Consider the following 19,741-nt stretch of genomic DNA (forward strand, 5'->3'; position numbering starts at 1 on the left):
AGTCCTTTCCACCGGGAGCTGCCGAAACGTGCGACTTAGCTGGTCATCACCGCACCCGGAAGTCCTTAACCTTTCTAACCCTGCTGCTACATATTGATGCCTCGCCAACATCCACAGCAGAGGTGGAGGTAGCCTGCTGTCAGCCCAGCCCTGTTACCTGTGATTATCAGGGGGGACTTCCTCTGGTGGACCGAGACCTAGGGGACCCCTGTCCTGCTTTCGGGGTCCTGCTCTGTGAAAGTGCCAGCCTCCTCGGCCTGTGGGGCTAGAGCTGAAACAGTCACAGCAAGCAGGGCTCCAGGTGGGCAGGGCACTCCCGGAGTCACCTCGGTATACACCATATGCTCCTCCTCCCTATGGATGGCCTGAGGGCTCTTGCTTCCTCCTTGGGACAGAGGAGCAGCTGCAGTGAGCTCAGAAAGCTCCAGAGTCCTCTAGCGTTGTCACTTGTGGAGCTCTATGGAGTGCATGTCCAGCAGCAGGAAAGTTGAAAGGTCTGGCACCAAGGTCTCCATGGCGGCCTCTACCCTAGCTTAGTTGACCTATTTGATTTGAAGTGTTGGCATAATCATGTCCGATAGAAAGCCGACGGACTCCTCCATTCTATCTCTCAATCCCAGGAGTGTAGTTCCTTCCTGACATTCCTGACTTTGCCTTTGGAGCTCCAGAGACAGGTCATTTGACTGGGACTCAACAGATCAATGGCCTCCAGCAATCCCCCGGGTACTGGCACCCTGAGCATCCCTGCCCCCGCCTGTTGTGGATCTGGAAGTGTGATGTACTCGTCAGAGTTGTGACCCCGAGGCTGTCCTAAAACTAGTCCCATGAGGTGTGTGTCTCTGCACTGGTGGAGGGTGAGTGCTGTGATGGTCCTTCAAACTCTGGGTCTCAGAAATCATGGTCCGTACTGCTATCAGAGTTGGTGTCTCAGACCTGGCTGGTGGAGCACCTCGGTTGCTTCCCAAATGTGCCTGTGAAAGAAAGGAGAGCATGGCAGGGGCCTTGAGAAACAGGAGGCATGACTCACATCAGAGTTATCAGAGGGAAGATACAGTTCTGGATTTGGTTTATCGCCGTCAACCTCACCATCGGCACAGGAGTGGTTGACGTTGTTATGAGCCAGGGTGTAGAAAACTCCAAAGTGTGTCATGGAGTTCACCTGACCTACAACTGTTTATTGATTTTGGTTCCGATGAGCACCAGGGCCTACCTTTCAGGTGTTATTCAACAGCGGCCTTAAGCACTTTTAATCAAAAACAAAGTTTATTCTACGAAGTTAGTTAACATTTTTATAAACACACACAGTAAGCATTTTTATCAACCACAAACTTAAATACCCAACACAGCTGCAGTACTCTATGTAAAGCCCTTAATAATTTTCCCCCTTAAGATGTTCCAATTTAATAACAAGATCCCATAAACCAGAAAACCCATTTCTGTGGCCCAGCATATGGCACGCTTACTGTCTTAAGGACCAGCATATGGATGCTCTTATTTTCTTTTCAAAACATCAGGTTTGAATTCTTTCCAGAAAACTGGAAAGCATTAATGATCGGGCCAACATATTTAAAGGACGCCACACCGCTCATCAGCCAAACTTCCCTGGTCAACAGCAAGAAATCCGCACCCAGGTTCTCGAACGCCTCCTTGGACAGACTCCTGGATGCAGTGGCGTTGCAACGTAATGTTCTATACCCACACACAGGGAAGAAACCAACCAGCAAGGACACCAACCCAGCATGGGAGATGGTGCCAACGATGGCCAGCACTAATTCCTGCAGAGGAGGGCAGTCCTTCAGTGCTGGGAAAGGATGACTGATCTCCTCCGTTATGTAACTCTTCTCATCACTCTCAATTCACACACACACCCATTGCACATCCACAGGATCTCACTCACTGCCAGTTCAATGGACACCACCACTCACTCTCCCATGCGCATCATCATCTCCCCTGTGGGTCATCTCCTCATCACCCCACTGCTCCTATTCACCATCCACACATGGCAGACATCCTCATCATCTGTCCTGGCTCGTGTCCTGCTTGCACTCTCTCCATTTGTTTTCATTCAGGACAAGTTGGCTCACAATAAGGGGGATGGATTCCAGACAGGCAGACAGATGCCTGAGCTTAAAATGCTCACTGATTTGGAGGAGAGAGTCCTCCAGCTAGCATGGAAGGACGTTATCATGGGAGTGTCCCTTTAAGAAATGTTTTGTCTTATCACATGGCTTCAGTGATGTCATTGTGTGGGTGGAGCTGGGCTGTGGCTCTGGGTTTTACTTTTGCTTTTGAGCTGGGAGCTGTTTTGTGGCTCTGGGTTTTTCTGCTTTCGTTTTCACATTTTGGATGCTGGATTCAGACAGGGATGTCTTGTCTTGTCTCTCTCTCGCTGCATGTTAAAAGGTGATTCCAGATCACTTGATAACTTGAAAAGAAATAACTTTCCGTTATGTGGCTGGTGAGCGGCTGGTCGGTTTCTTCCCTGTGTGGGGGTATGGAACATTTTGTCGCACCTCCACTGCGACCAGGAGTCTGTCCAAGGAGGCGTTTGAGAACTTGTATGCGGATTTCTTTTCAGCCAAACTTGCTGTTGACCAGGAAAGTCTGGCTGGTGAGCGGTGTGGCATCCTTCAAATATGGTGCCCCAATCATTAATGCACTGAGTTGATGGCAGGCAGGGGAATCAGAGGCATTCCGCTAGCAATACGGCATGGAACCCATGGCTGAACGTTTTTGGTATTAACTGCCACACAATATGGCAGGAAAAGCCACCATTGCTGTCGGTCGGCTAAAGGCCGCTCTTCCCACCCGTCATTGGCCTTTGACGATTTCCTGGAAAATCACACCCATTGTCTATTTTATTTCAGCACTTATAATGGATTGCCATATTAAATACGTTAACAGTGTAACTTTTAGAAAATTAACCTTCTAACCACCTATAATAAGTTAGATGTATTCGACTTCCTAACAGCAGTTTCTCTAGGTCTTGAAACTACAATAAAACATGGAGAAAAACAGAGATGAAGGCCTTGCTTTTCACTCCTGAGACAGTGCAGGTTGGGAACATTCCCGGCTCGCGATACCTGCATCAGGAGAAACTCCCTCAATAAGAACATTTGAACACAGGAACATATAAATTAGGAGCAGGAGTAGGCCACTCGGCCCCTTCAACCTGTTCCACCTATTGCAATCTCAGACCAGACCCCAACAGTGGTAGGATATTGGACAGAAACCCCACTATTTTATTTTAATTTTGTAAGACTGTGTGGAAAGGGTACCTCACCCCAGGAGTGTTACACGAAGAAATATGGTTAGGGTATTTTAAAACAAACCTTATTACTAACAAAGTATTAAAATATCTTTAACATCACACGAGAAAATAGCTCTCAGTTATCCCTTACGCAATGCTACTCAATACAGTGAATATGATACCCTTAATTGCTATCTCTATTCCCACTTAAAAAAACAGTTCTCAACCCATTTTAACTACCAATGGCACAGAGGAATACTTGCTTTACAGAGATGTTCCTTGTGAAGGGGAGATCTCTTTTTTTGCTGGAGGAGGTGCTGACGACAGGGGAACTGGAGAAGGGGGTAGTGTCGGCGGTTTACGGAGCTATTTTGGAAGAGGAGAAGGCACAATTGGAAGGGATCAAAGCAAAGTGGGAGGAAGAGTTGGGAGAGGATATGGAGGAGGGGTCCTGGTGTGAAATGCTCTGGAGAGTGAATGCCTCCACCTCGTGCGCGAGGTTGGGGCTGATACAGCTGAAGGTGGTATACAGAGCACACCTCACGAGGGCGAGGATGAGCCGATTCTTTGAAGGGGTAGAAGATGTGTGTGAACATTGTGTGTGTGTGTGTGGGGGGGGGGGCTAATCACGTTCATATGTTTTGGTCCTGTCCAAAGCGAGAGGAGTACTGGAAGGAGATTTTTAGGGTAATCTCTAAAGTGGTGCACGTGACATTGGACCCAGGCCCCCGGGTGGCTATATTCTGGGTGGCTATATTCAGGGTTGGAAACGGGTGCGGAGGCAGATATTGTAGCCTTCGCCTCGTTGATCACCTGAAAGTGAATCCTGATGGAATGGAGAGCAGCCTCTCCACCCTGTGCCCTGGTGTGGCGGGGACTTATTGGAATTCTTGACTCTTGAGAAGGTTAAGTTTGAACTGAGGGGAAGGACGGAGGGGTTCTACAATTCATGGGCATTATTCATCATGCACTTTCAAGAACTGGATAACATCGAACATTAGTTGGGGTAGGTGGGTGGGAGGGCTGGGGGGAGGGGGGTGGTGTGTGTTGATGGTGACTATGGGTGATTCCTGATTCCTTTTTGTCATTTGTTTGTGTGAATTTGCAGGCTAATGTTTGGGGTTTGGTGGGAGGATGGGATTGTTGTTATTGATATGGGGATTGACATAGTTGTTACTGATTATTGTTTATTGTTGGTGGGTGTAAATTTGGGAGAGAATGTGAAAAAGGAGGAGAATAAAGGAATATTTTAAAAAGACAGCCCAGCTCCACCCACTCTCTGACATCACTGCAGTAGTAAACACCAATTTCTTAAAGGTACTTTAAGAAATTGACTGTCTCTTTAAACAAGAAGGTCTCTGCACGATCCATCCATTTCTCTATGCCTCGGCATTTCTCTTTAAAGTCAGATACTTTAGTTCAATCTGATTGCAGAGTCCCTTGTAATTCTCCAACACAGGAGCATTGGTTATCACAGCTTTCAGGCAGTCAAATGCCTGTTGAAAGTCCACTGTTCACTTAAATTTTTGACGTGTCTTCAGCAAGTCCATCAGTGGAGCAATCATGCTACAAAAACATTTGCACAAATATTCGATCAAATCCACTCATGCCAAGAAATAGCATTATTTCCCTTCGTCTTGAGGGTAGTGAAAACTCCTCAATAACTGTTGGTTTCCCATCCCTTGTGACCATACGACCCTGCCCGATTGTATGGCCAAGAAAAGTGACTTGGGCTTTTCCAAATTCACTTTTGGCTATGTTTATCATCAAACCCGCCTCCTGAAGTCGATCGAATAACTCCATCAGATGTTTCAAGCGTTCTGTCCATATCTGGCTGAAAATTACCAGATCGTCGATGTATACCGCACAATTGGATAATCCTGAAACAACTTTGTTAGTTAACCGTTGAAATGTGGCTGGTGCCTTTTTCATGCCAAATGGTATAACTTTGAATTGGTATATACCATCTAGAGTCACAAAAGCTGAAATCTCCTTCGTCCTTTTGGATAAAGGTACCTGCCAGTAACCTTTAAGTAAATCCAGTTTGGAAATAAAAGCTGATTGTCCCACTTTCTCAATGCAATCCTCCAAATGTGGGATAGGATAAGAGACCGCTCTTGTAACTGCATTAACCTTTCTACAGTCCACACACAACCGTTGGGTACCGTCTGGTCTAGGTACCATCACTATGGGTGAGCTCCATTGGCTGCAACCCACTTCAATTATGCCATTTTTAAGCATACTCTCAATCTCTTTGTTAACCTTTGCCAATTTTAAAGGGTTAAGTCTATATGGATGTTGTTTGATTGGAACAGCATTTCCCACATCTACATCATGGGCAGGATTCTCCGGGAATCGGCGGGGCGGGCAGAAATGGCGCAGTGGAGTGGCGGATCCACTCCGACGTCAGGCCGCCCCAAAGGTGCAGAATCCTCCGCACCGTCAGGGGCTAGGCCTGCGGCGGAATGGTTTGCGCACCGCTGGCCGGCGTGGAAGGCATTTGGTGCCGCGCCAGCCAGGGCCGAAGGGACTCCTCAGGCCGGTACGGGTCCGCACATGTGCGGGAGCGTCACGTCATCCCCGCGCATGCGCAGGCGGGGATTCACCTTCACGCCGGCCATCGCGGAGGCTTACACGGCTGGCGTGTAGGAATAGAGTGCCCCCACGGCAAAGGCCCGCCCACGGATCGGGGGGCCCCGAAGGTGGACCAGGCCACCGTGGAGGCGTCCCCTGGGGCCAGATTGCCCAGCACCCCCCCCCTGACGACTCTGGAGCCCACCCGCACCGCCATGTCCCGCTGGTAAGGGACCAACTCCAATTTACGCCGGCGGGACCTGCATACAACGGGCGGGACTTCGGCCCATCACGTGCCGGATAATCACCGGGGAGAGCCCGCCGACCGGCGCGCTGCGATTCCCGCCCCCACCAAATCTCTGACGCCGGAGAATTCGGCAGCCGGCGGGGGCGGGATTCACACTGCCCCTCCCGCCGATTCTCCGACCAGGCAGGGGGTCGGAAAACCCTGCCCCATGTATAGCCATTTTAGTACTTCCCAATTTATCTTCTCAAACTTGCCCATATGATATCAGTAACTCTTTCAGGTCAGTTTGTTTTTCCTCTGGAAGCCAACTCAACAATTTATCCCAATTTTTAAGAACATCCTCATTTTCCAATTTAATTTGAGGCATGTCAAATTCACAGTCATCTGGATTTGGTTGGTTACTTTGAGTTAGAATCATGAAAACCTCCTCCTTTTTCTCTCCTTCCCTTTCAAAGTACCTTTTAAGCATATTCACATGACACACTCGCTGAGTCTTCCTTCTATCTGGTGTTTTTTGCTTTTTCCCTCAGTTTGTTTTCCTTTCTTCTGTTTTGTTGATGGACTTTAAAAGAGTGGCCAATCCACCTACCCTGCACATCTTTGGGTTGTGGGGGCGAAACCCACTGCAGACTCCACACGGACAGTGACCCAGAGCCGGGATCGAACCTGGGACCTGCACTGTGAGGCTGCAGGGCTAACCCACTGTGCCACCGTGCTGCACTTGAAGGGGAGATCTCTTGACACTGCTTCAAAGAAAAGCTCCTACTCCTGTCAGACCCAGATAGGAACTCAGGCTGTATGACTTCAGCAACTGTTTCTCAGCTTCTCTTTGAACTTGCGGGCGGCACAGTAGCATGTGGCTAGCACAGTTGCTTCACAGCTCCAGAGTCCCGGCTTGGGTCACTGTCTGTGCGGAGTCTGCACGTTCTCCCTGTGTTTGCGTGGGTTTCCTCCGAGTGTTCGATTTTTTCCCACAGTCCAAAGATGTGCAGGTTTGGTGGATTGGCCATGCTAAATTGCCCTTAGTGTCTAAAAAGGTTGGGTGGGGTTACTGGGTTACGGGGCTAGGGGGAGTTGTGGGCTTGGGTAGGGTGCTCTTTCCACCATTCAATGAGATCATGGCTGATCTGATTGTAAATTCAACCCCATATTCCCACCTGCCGACGAAAACCTTTGACCCCCTTGCTTATCAAAAGTCTTGGCCGGGATTCTCCGGGCCCCCGCGCCGCTATCATGATTGCGGTGCGGGAGCGGAGAATGAGGTGTCAGACCCGCGACGCCTACGCGCAATCTCTGGCGACCGGAGATTCGCCACCAGTCACGCGCGCGCGGTCGACGCGGTGCTGGTCGGGGACCATTGAAGGACACCCCCGCGGTGATTCTTGCAGTCGACCGGCCGAGTTCCTGCCGGCCTGGTTTTCGTATGGTTCCACCCGGCGGGAGCTCGGCGTCGCGGCTGCGGTGGCCATCCTTGGGGGGGAGGGGGGGGGGAACAGTCTCCCGGGGGGGGGGGGCGGGGGTAGGGATCAGTTTCCCTGGGGGGGGGATCAGTCTCCATGGGGGGCGCGGGGGTCGATCAGTCTCGCGGGGGGCGGGAGGGTCAGGGGGATCAGTCTCCCAGGGGGCGGGGTGGGGGGGCTACGTTCTGATCACTTGGATCGATTTCTCCAATACTGGAGCCGTTCCCTGATCGCTAGGCGGTCCCTAAGTGTCCGTTGGCCTTTGTCTTGGCTTCTGCTGGCGCCGAGGAGTCTGGCTTGGCCTTATTCACCTTACATGTTTCAATTGTTCCTGGGGATCGCTCATTTGTATGCAGATGGCTGTGAGTTTCAGTGCTGTCTGGGCTTCTGCAAGTTCTAATACACAGGATTTTTTGCACTTGCTAGTTTTTGCCTGTGTTGGCTGAATTTCCCTGCAGTCTTTGCGGACCTCCATTTTAAGTCGGGAAGTGGCCAACCCAGGTGGCTACACCCCCTCCTTGTGATCCCGAAAGCGAAGCGTGAAGGATCACATAACTGCGTTGTCTTCTCTTCCTGACCCAGCGAGCACTCTTTCCATGGCCTCTACACTGACCATAACTATGTATAAAAAATTTTAACTAACAATTCTAAGTGGCGCTATGTCACAACAGGGACATGCATTACAACATTTAAAAAAACGGTACCTCTAACTATCCTCAATAAACTATCCTCACTCAAACAATCAAAAATAATCTACAACACTTTAAATTTACAAATAGCAGCAACACAAGTTTGTCTGGCTTGGCAGTCAAGCACAGAAGGTTTACATGCCTTTATTGAACAAAATGACGCCGAACAGATGTCCTTTATTGTAGACCGAAAATAGGGGATCTCATCCTGTATACCGGGGTGCTAGAGCGGTAGGCTCTCCTTCGCCATTTTCTCATGCGGATAGTCTGCACGATGGTGCAGAATATTGCCAATACTAGGAGGGATTCGATTACGTACGATAGTGAATACCAGGTTAGAAACTTGTCACACCAGGTCGGGATGTCAGTAACTATCTCAGGGTGTAGTGTATGGTAGGGGTGGGAATCATTCACCGCCTGTGTGGTAGGGGTCAGGAGGATAGCATCCGCGCGCAACTGAAGGGATCCCCGCTAAGATCCAGGTGAACATGAAGGTTGTCTTCATCTTTCCGTCTTTCTGTCTTCTTTTTCTTCCTTTTGAGTTCCTGAGGTTCCGTAGTGCTATGGACTCAAGCATAATATCTGTTACTATCTTATGTAATATCTTGAATGTTAGCATATCTTCTTTTAGTGCCAATTTCCCTTTATAATTGGTCACCATGTGTGACTCCCTCATTTTTTTTAAAAAAACGAATATTCGGACAAGACATCTAAGAACATACTGCCGTACTGCGAGCCGTCTCGCAGCCTGTGTCATTTACCATCCTAGTGTTTGAGGATGTAAGTAGCAGAGGGAAGCAACCATAGGTTGCCAAAACCAAACAAAAAGAATTTTGAACATAATGAGCCAAAATGGGGTGCGTATGGGCCGCGGCGGGTAAGATTTGGATGGAATCCCCGGGTAGGACGGTGATCAATGCCGTATGTGCTCTACCCGAATATAGCTGACCAGAGGGGGGCCCTCAGGCAGAGCGGAGACCAATGCCATTTCTCCACTGCCTGAGCAACCGGCAAGAACGGGCAAAAATGTAGTCATCGTGGGGGGTTGCTGTAAAGGTTCTACCGTCGAACCAGAAGAGCAGTTATGAACGGGGGCTGGCAAGCTCTCAGCGGTTTCTGCCAATAAGCATGCTGGCAAGTTTTCACAGGTTTCTGCCGACAAATATGGCGTGTGGCTGTGGAACTTCCGAGTTTACAAACAACATATAACACTAACAAACAAACATTGAACAACATGCTGCAGGTTCCATCAGAAAGGACACCGTTTTCTCCCAAGCGGTTCCTTTTTAAAACATCATCTGGACACCTCAGTTATCAGTTGCGAACAGGGTTGCAAAGGGGTTCTCATTTTGGGAGTCAGACTCAAAGTCATCCTCTTCTCCCGGATGCCACACTCTGGAATGGATGAGGGTTGATAAAGCTGCATGGTGTGACTTAGGGTCCATCTCGTCGTTTCAGACGAGCCTGTTTGAATTGTCACGGTGCCAAAAAGTTGTATCTAATTCTGTGGGGACAGAGTCGTCATCGTAGGGCGGTGGTCTTTGGTGGGGTTTGTTGAGGAATGTGATCAGGAAGGGATCACTCGAATCGTGTTCAGATTCGCTGGGTGTGGGTCCTGTTGCATGGGGATAGTAGGGAGGCGTGCTGTGGCTGTTGCCTGTGTCACAGTCGCTGTCGCTGCTGCTGCTGTCTGTGGGCATTCCGGAGCGGAGTCTAGAGTTCGGGGGTGGAGTCGAGGTCGAGTCCGTGGATAGGGTGGGCGTGTTGGGGGAGGGTGGGGATATGTGGGCTGTGGGCGGTGCGTGGTCTGCTGCGTCGAGCATGACGTGGTGTGTGTGGTTAGACTGCGAGCCATATGCCTTGAACTGGTTAATATGGAACCATGCTGTCTTCCCGTTGGGGTACTTAATTTTATACATGGAGGGGCTTACTTTGTCCGCAACGGAGTACGGACCCGAATACTTGGGTGACAGGAACGTGCTGGCGTTGTAAATGGAGAGCATGACCTGCTGTCCTACCTCAAACTCAGTTGCGTGCACTGTCTTGTCGAAACAGGCCTTGCTCTGTTTCCTCCTTGTGCCTAATCTTACTGCGGCTGCTAGCTGAGCCGTTTTTACATTATCCACTAATTGTTTTACTGTGTTCTCGTGCGTGAGGGCCGTCACTTCGGGGCTGGTCAAGTCAATTCCTAATAAAAATTCTGTGCCTTTCATGGGGGGTCCGGTCATGAGAGTGTGTGGGGTGTAACCTGTGGAGGTTGAAACGGTGTTACGTAAAACATTAATGCAAAAGGGAGGACTGAATCCCAAGCGGTGCTGTTTTGTTGGACCATTTTTCTGAGGGTTGCCTTTAGGGTCCGATTCATTCGCACCATGATACCACTGGACTGGGGGTGGTATGCGATGTGGAATTTTTGGGTAATGCCATATATCGTGAGGACGTTCTTCATGACACGTCCCATAAAATGGGAACCTTGGTCAGATTATGCTTCTACCCATTTTGTAAATGTGTCTGTAACGACTAAGACATACTTGTAACCATTCCTGGAAGGGGGCAATGGTCCTATAAAATCAATCTGGAGGTTAGTCCAGGGGCCATTAACGGGGCGGGTGTGGCTAAGCTGAGCTTGCTTTGCGTATCTGTCCAGATTGTTCTGGGCACAGATAAGGCAATTTTCAACGTAGTGCGTGACGTCTTCCTTTAAATTCGGCCACCAACAGAGCTGCCTGAGGTGGGCTGTAGTGGGGTCAATTCCCTGATGCCCATGACTGTCATGGAACAAACAAATAAGCTGATTCCTGTCCTGTTCAGGAACCACATAAAGGGTGTATTTTAGGATCACACCGTCATGTGTGGTCAGTGCATTTTGAAACCTATCGTATGGGGCTGGAAAGCTTCCTTTTAAAATCTCCCTGAGATTACTGTCTTGCTTCTGGGCCTGCGTTAAATCCTCAGTATTAGTCTGCGAGACCTGAACTGCATTCACTGGGGCGCTTTCGGGGGGTGGCCAAAAATATCCGTGCCTGGAACCTGCTTTAGCCATTGCGTCGGCTTTTACATTTCCAGGTGGGGAGGAAAGTTGGTGAATTCGGACTTTAATGATGCCAAAAATCCCGTCCTGTGCTTTATCTAAAATGTGCCGGAGCAATGGGGCTGAAGGGAGGGGTTTTCCGTCTGCGGAAATAAATCCCCTTGCTTTCCACAGAGGTAGGAATTCTGTGAGGCTGTTACAGACATAGAGGCTGTCCGAATATATGTCTGCTGGGCTGGGGAAGGAATCTGGGTGAACAAAGTACGCAATGGCTGCTAGTTCTGCCGCCTGCGCGCCTAAGTGTCCTGGTAGTTTTAAGGAGATTTCTTCTAGGACGCGTCCCTGCGCGTCCTCGACATAGATGCCGATCCTGTAATGCGCTTCCCGTCTAATACGGTGGAAGAACCATCCACATAAATCCTAAGGGGTGCGCATGTGTCTGTGGGCTGGGGGCTCTGGGGTGAACTACTTATCTTTCTGGGGGTGTTTTTGTGTTGTGGTGCGGTGAGATGATTTCACATTCGTGGGGGGTGCCTGGGTACTGAAGGTTGTCGGCTAGGAAAGTGTGGGTCTTTGTCCTTTTAACAGTGATGTCCCGTCCTTGCAAAAGAAGGGTCCATCTGGCTGCTCTAATCTGGCTTACTGTACCGTCCTTAAGTCATCCGTCTAGTAAAAGTTGGGTGGGGGTGTGTTCCGTGAGGATTGTGATGGGGTTTAGCCGATGATGTACGAGAAATATTGGACTGCCCAGAAAACTGCGACCAGGTGCCTTTCACAGGCCTAAATCCCTGTTCCCCAGGATCTAAAACTCTGGAGGCGTAAGCCACGGGTCTTAATTGTTTGTGCCGTTCCTAGAGGAGCACGGCCGAAAGGGTACGCTCTGTGCTAGCTATCTCTATAGCATAGGGGGAAAGCGGGTCTGGAACCTGTAGTGCGGGGCCTGCAATGAGTGCACGCTTTAAGGCATCTACAGCATCCGTGTGCTGCGGAAGTCATTCCCAAGGGCTCCTTTCTTTAGGAGTTCCGAGAGGGGTGCTGCCTTGGTGGCGAAACCGTCAATATCTTTGTTCTTTGTTCTTCTTTTTCTTTGTTCTTTAGTAGATTTCTTTGTTCTTTAGTAGATGTACGAGGCAAGTTTTTTACGCAGAGGGTAGTGGGTGCCTGGAACTCGCTACCGGAGGAGGTAGTGGAAGCAGGGACGATAGGGACATTTAAGGGGCATCTTGACAAATATATGAATAGGATGGGAATAGAGGGATACGGACCCAGGAAGTGTAGGAGATTGTAGTTTAGTCGGGCAGCATGGTCGGCACGGGCTTGGAGGGCCGAAGGGCCTGTTCCTGTGCTGTACATTTCTTTGTTCTTTGTTTGTAATATGGTTTCGGCAGTAGCCAACCAGTCCTAAAAATGACCGGAGGGCTGAAACATTCTGGGGAAGGGGCAATTTGACAATCGAGTCAATTCTTTTATGCTCGATCTCGCGTTTACCATGTGTGATAATCGTTCCCAAATATACCACTTTGTCTTTCAAAAGTTGGGCTTTCTTGGGGTTTACTTTACAACCAATCTGCTGTAGGACTTCCAAGAGTTCGGCCAGAAGCTCGATGTGCTCTGCCTTGGTGTCTGGCTGCAGTAATAGATCGTCCACATACTGGACCAGACATTCGGGGCGAGAAAATGGAGAGGGCGTTACAAAGAACAAAGAACAAAGAAAAGTGCAGCACAGGAACAGTCCCTTCGGCCCTCCAAGCCCATGCCGACCATGCTGCCCGACTAAACTACAATCTTAAAGAACAAAGAAAAAAAGTTGTGGAATCCTTGTGGAAGGCGTATCCACGTGTACTGCTGACCTTTAATAGTGAAGGCAAATTTGTACTGGCACGCTTTTGCCAATGGAATGGACCAGAGTCCGTTACTGATGTCCAAAACCGTAAAATATCGTGAGTTGAGTCCCTGCTTAAGCATGGTCTCGGGACTTGTGGCTACCATGGGTGCTGCTGCGGGGTGACTTTGTTGAGTTCCCGGTAATCGATGGTCAGTCGCCATGATCCATCGGGCTTTCTCACTGGCCAAATCGGGGCATTATTAGTAGAGGCTACCAATCTAAGTACGCCTTGTTCTAATAAGCTGTCAATAACCTTTGAGATTTCTCCCTCTGCCTCTTGGGGAAATCCGTATTGCTTCTGGGGTCTAGGGTCAGGTTCTATTATTTGAACCAAACCAGCCATCCTGCCACAGTCATGTTTATGACTTCCAAATGCGGTCCTGTTTTTCTGAAGGACTGCCCTAACCTGTTTGTCTGCACTAATCGTGGTCGGGTCAAACCAAAAATCGCCGACTGCACTAATCTTGTTTGCATACTCACCTACTGTGAGCGTTGCGGGGGCTCTTGCTGACTTTGTCATTTTCCAGACAGATTGGTTTACTGAATCAAATGAAAGGTTGTGGGAGTTCATGAAATCAGTGCCCAAAATGTGTTCTGCTGTGTGGTGCAGATCGACCAAAACTATGGGTTGTTTTGTCGTAATATTGCCAATTTGAATGGGTACAGGGGTTGTGATGTGTCCCTGCTGTGAGTGGCCTGTGAAGCCGCTGAGGGTGATAGTGACTGTAGTGGGCCACGTGTCCTTTTGGAACAGGGTGGAGGAATTTATTGTGGTGCGGGACCCTCCTGTGTCCCAGAGAAATTCGATGGGCTGACCCCGTATTTTTGCTGCAACGACTGGTCGTCCGGACCTATCCCAAAGGGTGTCACAGACCCAACTGGGGGAGCCCGAACACCATCAGTCAGTTCCATTCAGGTCTGTCTGGTCTGACCGGGCGCTCACACTATGTATGGGCTTTGTCTTGTTATTATTCAGAGTGCCTGCCTGCTGGGCTCTCTGCGGCTTTCGTGGAGCATTGCATTCTCGTGCAAAGTGACCTAATTGTCCACAGTTGTAACACTCCTGTGGTTTCTGTGGGGGGCTGTTTCTGCCTTCGATCACCCATGCGGGGTTCTGGTGCGCTTTCACTGCTTGGATATCTGCCTCTGCCTGCTGTTCTTCGGGTTTCCTAATTGCAGGTTTGTTTTGGACAGATTGCTCCCAGGTGCGGGACAACCTCTTTAAAACCCATTTTTCATTGTGCGCTTCTTCCGAGCGGTCAAAATTGGTACAGGCTTTTTTTTCTGCCTCTGTGGCATGGGAGATAAGGGTGTGTGTCCACTTGGCCATGTTGGCTTGGGACAAATGGGCGCGTTCTAAGGTTCAAAAAGCAGCTGTAAAATGGATCCACAGGCGTCCAGCAAGCGCTGTGGGGTGTTCTGTCTTTTGCTGCCTGCACTTATTCAGGCCTTCTACTGGGTCACCTCTGTTGTAACCGATCGCATCTAGGATCGCCGTGTGCATCTCTGCAAGGATGCCTCCTCCTACATTCTGTGGGTCGGGATGGGCTGCTACGACCGAAGGGTCTAAGCTCAAAACTGTGAGTTTCACTTGCTCACGCTCATCCAGGTCGTACATGGTCGTCTGCTGCTTCACTCTAGCAAAGAAGTGGTGGGGGTCTGAGGTGGGGAGGAACGGTATGATCTTTTCGCACGCGTCCCGTAATTGGGTCATGGTTAAGGAGGTGGTGTAAAGGAATTCCGCGTCTCCTTCCGATGGGACTGTGCGGTGGGTGGTTACTGGATTCATGGGTGCCTCATCTATCTGCTCTGTGGGGGGTTGGCGTGCTTTTCTCTTTTGGGGCATTCCTTGCGCACATGTTCCCTGAACATATCTATGCACGGTTTCATTTAATTCTTGCCAATCAGGGCCGTCTTCCTCATCTAATTGGGATCCAAAGGTGCTCTGGAACCCATTTTGTACTGAAAGCAAAGACTGCAGTTCCGCAATCTGCTTCCTGCATTTTGCATGATCTAATGAGCTTTGTCTGTGCTCCGTGGTGGCAGCATGGAGTGCTCTTAACGCTGCCTTTAGATCGCTGCACTGCCTTTGCAATGCATCTACCTGTTTCTCTGTCTCTTCTCTTACCAGGACTGCAAGTTGCGTGTCCTGATAAGCCTTTTCATATTGGGTTTGGAAGCTGCTCAGGTGCGCTAGACAAGACTGGTGTGCCCACTTGGCATCATCCGCCTCTCCGTCCTTTGCTACCAACTTCCTTCTTAATTCTATATTCTCCCTCTCGATCTCACTAACATCGACCTTGCTCATTCGATGTCTCTCTTCTATCTCTTTGCGGAGCGTCCGGACGACCTCCTCTGTGCCTCGCAACTGTGCCAGACAGGACACGATTGCCATTGGCTTGCGAGCTTTCCCTAAGCTTTTCTTATGGATCTCTGACAGGTTCTCCCACCAAGTATGTCCTATACTCCCGGGTCCTGTTTCCTCATTATCACAGAATTCACTCCAAAGGGGCCATCCTTTCCCTTTGAGATAATTTCTGATCTCTTCTTCCCAAATGGGACACTGTCCTACTCTGCTGCTGGTCGCTGCGATCTCAAATTCCTGGGGGTTCATAAGGCGTTCCATTGCCTTCATTGCCATTTTTCCTATCTGAATGCTCTTTTAAAATTTGGAATGAGGGGCACTAAGGCGGTGCTGTAATCACAGGTCTGGCGTTCGCTATTTTCCGGAATACAAGCTCCCGACAGATTTTCGCAATAAAAATCTATCAGTTTTACCTTACAGCCCTGTTAGTTACGCATGCATTAACACGCTTCCGAATTATGAGGATTGATTAGAACTGCTTGAACACTTGTGGTTTTTCTGTTCCCAATTGGATTCTAATTCAAATTTTGGGTTCTCCCGGAGTGGTTAAGCCACTTCTAAATTGGGTCCCTTCGTGGTCGCCAGTAAATGTTGCTAACTTTGGTTGGCTCTTAATTCGGTGCCCGTTGGGTCTTTACTGAATTTGCTCTGTTTCGATAATCTTTGCTCTAGAGTCGCCAGGTATCTTTATGATACTGCCACGAGGTTTATGTTCAAGTACTGATCAATAACTCGACACACCAATTAGTAAGATTCAAATCAAAACACATTTATTATACACAGTCAATCACTACTCATGCATAAAACTCTACTTACTAGGCTATCTCTATCACTAAAAAGCCTATACTTAGCTTTCGGACTGGCCCACCAGGTCAGGGGAACAAATGGCCTTTTGTTCGATCTGAGTCTGCAGGATTCAAAAGCTGGTATGGACTGGTAGCTAGGAGCACCTATCTCGTAGCGTGCGTTGACTGGAGACTTACTTGGTTGCTGCGGCAGCTAGGCAGGTCACTGTCAAGGGTTGTTTCGCGCTGCTGAGTGACCCTGCCAAGAAGACCGATTTGAACTTGGGGACTCTACTTTATAGTCCCCAGGGGCTTCGTGCCGTTCGGAGCGGACCCCGTATCTGGTTCCAAGTGATTGGACTACGTTCCGATCACTTGGATCGATTTCTCCAATACTGGAATGGTTCACTGATCGCTGGGCGGTGCCTGTGTGTCCGTTGGCCTTCCTTTGTCTTGGCTCCTGCTGGCGCCGAAGAGACTGGGTTGGCCTTATTCACCTTACATGTTTCAATTGTTCCCGGGGATCGCTCATTAGTATGCAGATGGCTGTGAGTTTCAGTGCTGTCTGGGCTTCTGCAAGTTCTAATACACAGGATTTTTTGCGCTTGCTAGTTTTTGCCTGTGTTGGCTGAATTTCGCTGCAGTCTTTGTGGACCTCCATTTTAAGTCGGGAAGTGGCCAACCCAGGTGGCTACAGGAGGAAACCGGAGCAACTGGAGGAAACACACGCAGACAAGGGGAGAATGTGCAAACTCCACATGGACAGTAACCCGAGGCCGGAATCGAACCCCGGTCCCTGGCGCAGTGAGGTAGCAGTGCTAGCCACTGTGCCATTTGGGAAGGTTAACTTATGAGGAGAATTTGGACCAGCTGGGCCTGTATCCATTGGAGATTAAAAGTGAGGGGTGATTTTATTGAAACATACAAGTTTCGAAAGGGGCTTGGCATGGTGAATGCTCACAGGATGAGAGGCCAGAGCTAGGGGACACAGTTAAGATGGAGATGAGGGTTTTTTCTCTCTCAGAGGGTTGTAAATCTTTAGAACTCTCTTCCCCAGAGAGCTGTGGAGACAGTCATCGAATATTTTTAATACAGAGGTAGATAAATTGTTGACTAACAAGGAGATCAAAAGTTGTTGTGGGTAGGCGGGAATTTGGAGTTGAGGTTACAATCAGCTCAGCCATGATCTTATTGAATGGCTGAGATGGGGGGCATTGTTCCAGGGGGGCGGATGGCCTACTCCTGCTCCTTATTCGTATGTTCGTAAGGACTGTAGGTTAAGCATTGCAATACTGTTGAAGTATCCGTTAAAAATTAATATCATTATACCTGGTTTGCATTTTTGTAATTAATCCTAATTCCATTTCTGTCATTTAGTGATTGTTGACTATATGGAATGATAGGGAAATAAGGTGAATTGAATATTGCTACACAATTTAAAATCTAGCCTTGTAGATTAAATTGCAATTTTTTTCACAAGTGCAAAGAACATTTTGTTACATTGTTTAATATCAACATTTTCCATTCAGACTTAAGCAGCTTTCATGCAGCTTTCTATTTTATCTTCTGTAATTATTTTCACTTTTATAACCATCAGCATTTTTTAATTCACCCTTCCATTTCATTTGCCCTTCTTCAGTCCAATGACCCATCCGACCGGCTAGACCGGCTAAACTCCTTGTGTATAGGTGGAACAGGAAGTGAAGCAGAAGAGCAGGTAACAAGTTTAACATCACGTGAAAATGGTTGACCAATTTATTTACATCTTGGAAACTGGGAAATAAATGTGATAATGGAGCGTTGACAAAACTGCCGTCATTTTATAATACCTATAATGTGGCTATCCAATATTTTAGCTAGAAATAGAATCATTGGATCATCAAAATCTAGTGCTTTGTTTGACCCTTGTTCCGCCCTGTAACCAATCACTATTTGTCAATGTACTTTGTCAATTATTCTTTTTGTCTATTGTGTACATACTGTATACGTTCCCTTGGCCACAGAAAAATACTTTTCACTGTACTTCGGTACACGTGACAGTAAATCAATCAATAAACGAACACACAGCAAGTCAAGCACTGTGGCCAGGATTTTCGTTCCCGAATTGGGTAACCTGAGTCGGGAAAATTCCCAGCTCACCACATCTGCCTCGGGAAGACGTGTCCTAAAATGGCGGGATCTTCATTCCAGAAACGCTGATGCAGAATGGAGTTGCAATATAAGGGTATTCACATAGCAAGGGTTAAGGTGGAGCTGGGGAAATAATACCACCCATATTATGATGCAGAGTCACATGATAGTACAGTAGTAGTCTGGTAGAAGCAAGCATGAAGAAAATGACTGAGTCAGGGCTATACCTTAGAGATATGTCTAAAGTTATGTGTTATCACGGCCCACCGATCCGCGGGCGGGCCTGTGCCGTGGGGGCACTCTTTTCCTTCCGTCTTTGCCATGGTCTCCACTATGGCGGAGGCGGAAGAGACCCACTCCACCGCGCATGCGCGGGGATGCCGTGAGCGGCCGCTGACGCTCCCGCGCATGCGCATCGCGGCAAAGGCCTTTCCCGCCAGCTGGCGGAGCGGAAATCAGTCCGGCGCGGGCCTAGCCCCTCAAGGTGAGGGCTCGGCCCCTCAAGATGCAGAGAATTCCGCACCTTTGGGGCGGCGCGATGCCATTTTTGGTGCCAGTCGGCGGACATCGCGGCGATTGCGGAGAATCCAGCCCCAGCTTTTTGATCTGTCAATGAAACTGAACTTCAATCCATGATCCCCGCCCCCTTCACTGAAATAATGATAGATTGCAGAACATGGCCAAAGATATATATTTTTTAAATATATATTTATTGAAGTTTTTTAAGACAATTTTTCTCCCTTACAAACAATAACCCCCCACCACCCGTAACAAAAAAAAAGAAATCGCGCAGATATGGCAAAATGATATAATTACACAGCTTTGTACACTGGCCCTCACCCGTACGTGCCAGTTTCCCCAACCCTTCATGTTATCTCTTGCTCATCCACCCTCCCAGGCAGTCCCCCCTTCCCCCCCCCCCTTCCCCCCTCCCCCACCCCCCCCCCCTCCCAGGACATCCCCTCCACCCCCCCCCCCCCCAAGGTTGCTGCTGCTGCTGACCGAACTTCCTCTAACGCTCCGCGAGATAGTCTAGGAACGGTTGCCACCGCCTGTAGAACCTCTGCGCAGACCCTCTCAAGGCGAACTTAATCCTCTCCAACTTTATGAACCCAGCCATATCATTTATCCAGGCCTCCAGGCTGGGGGGCTTCGCCTCCTTCCACATTAGCAAGATCCTTCGCCGGGCTACTAGGGACGCAAAGGACAGAATGCCGGCCTCTTTCGCCTCCTGCACTCGCGGTTCGTCCACTACTCCAAATATTGCTGGCCCCCAGCTTGGCTTGACCAAGACTTTCACCACCTGAGATATTGCTCCCGCCACT

General features: G+C 49.0%; 1 protein-coding gene across 6 annotated transcripts in view; it reads left to right on the forward strand.

The window, feature by feature from the left end:
- The window catches only part of cracd (capping protein inhibiting regulator of actin dynamics), a 389,395-nt gene that overhangs the window by 312,504 nt on the left and 57,150 nt on the right, over positions 1 to 19,741 (forward strand). For 5 of the 6 annotated variants that reach the window (XM_072496811.1, XM_072496816.1, XM_072496813.1 and 2 more), the window contains one exon: positions 17,926 to 18,003. The exons of the other annotated variant lie outside the window; for it this stretch is intronic. In XM_072496811.1, the coding sequence (XP_072352912.1) occupies positions 17,926 to 18,003 (78 nt within the window). The remainder of the gene's footprint in view (positions 1 to 17,925; positions 18,004 to 19,741) is intronic. 6 annotated transcript variants of the gene reach the window in all.

Source organism: Scyliorhinus torazame, chromosome 3, assembly GCF_047496885.1.
Source record: "Scyliorhinus torazame isolate Kashiwa2021f chromosome 3, sScyTor2.1, whole genome shotgun sequence".
In the NCBI taxonomy this organism is placed as follows: domain Eukaryota; kingdom Metazoa; phylum Chordata; class Chondrichthyes; order Carcharhiniformes; family Scyliorhinidae; genus Scyliorhinus; species Scyliorhinus torazame.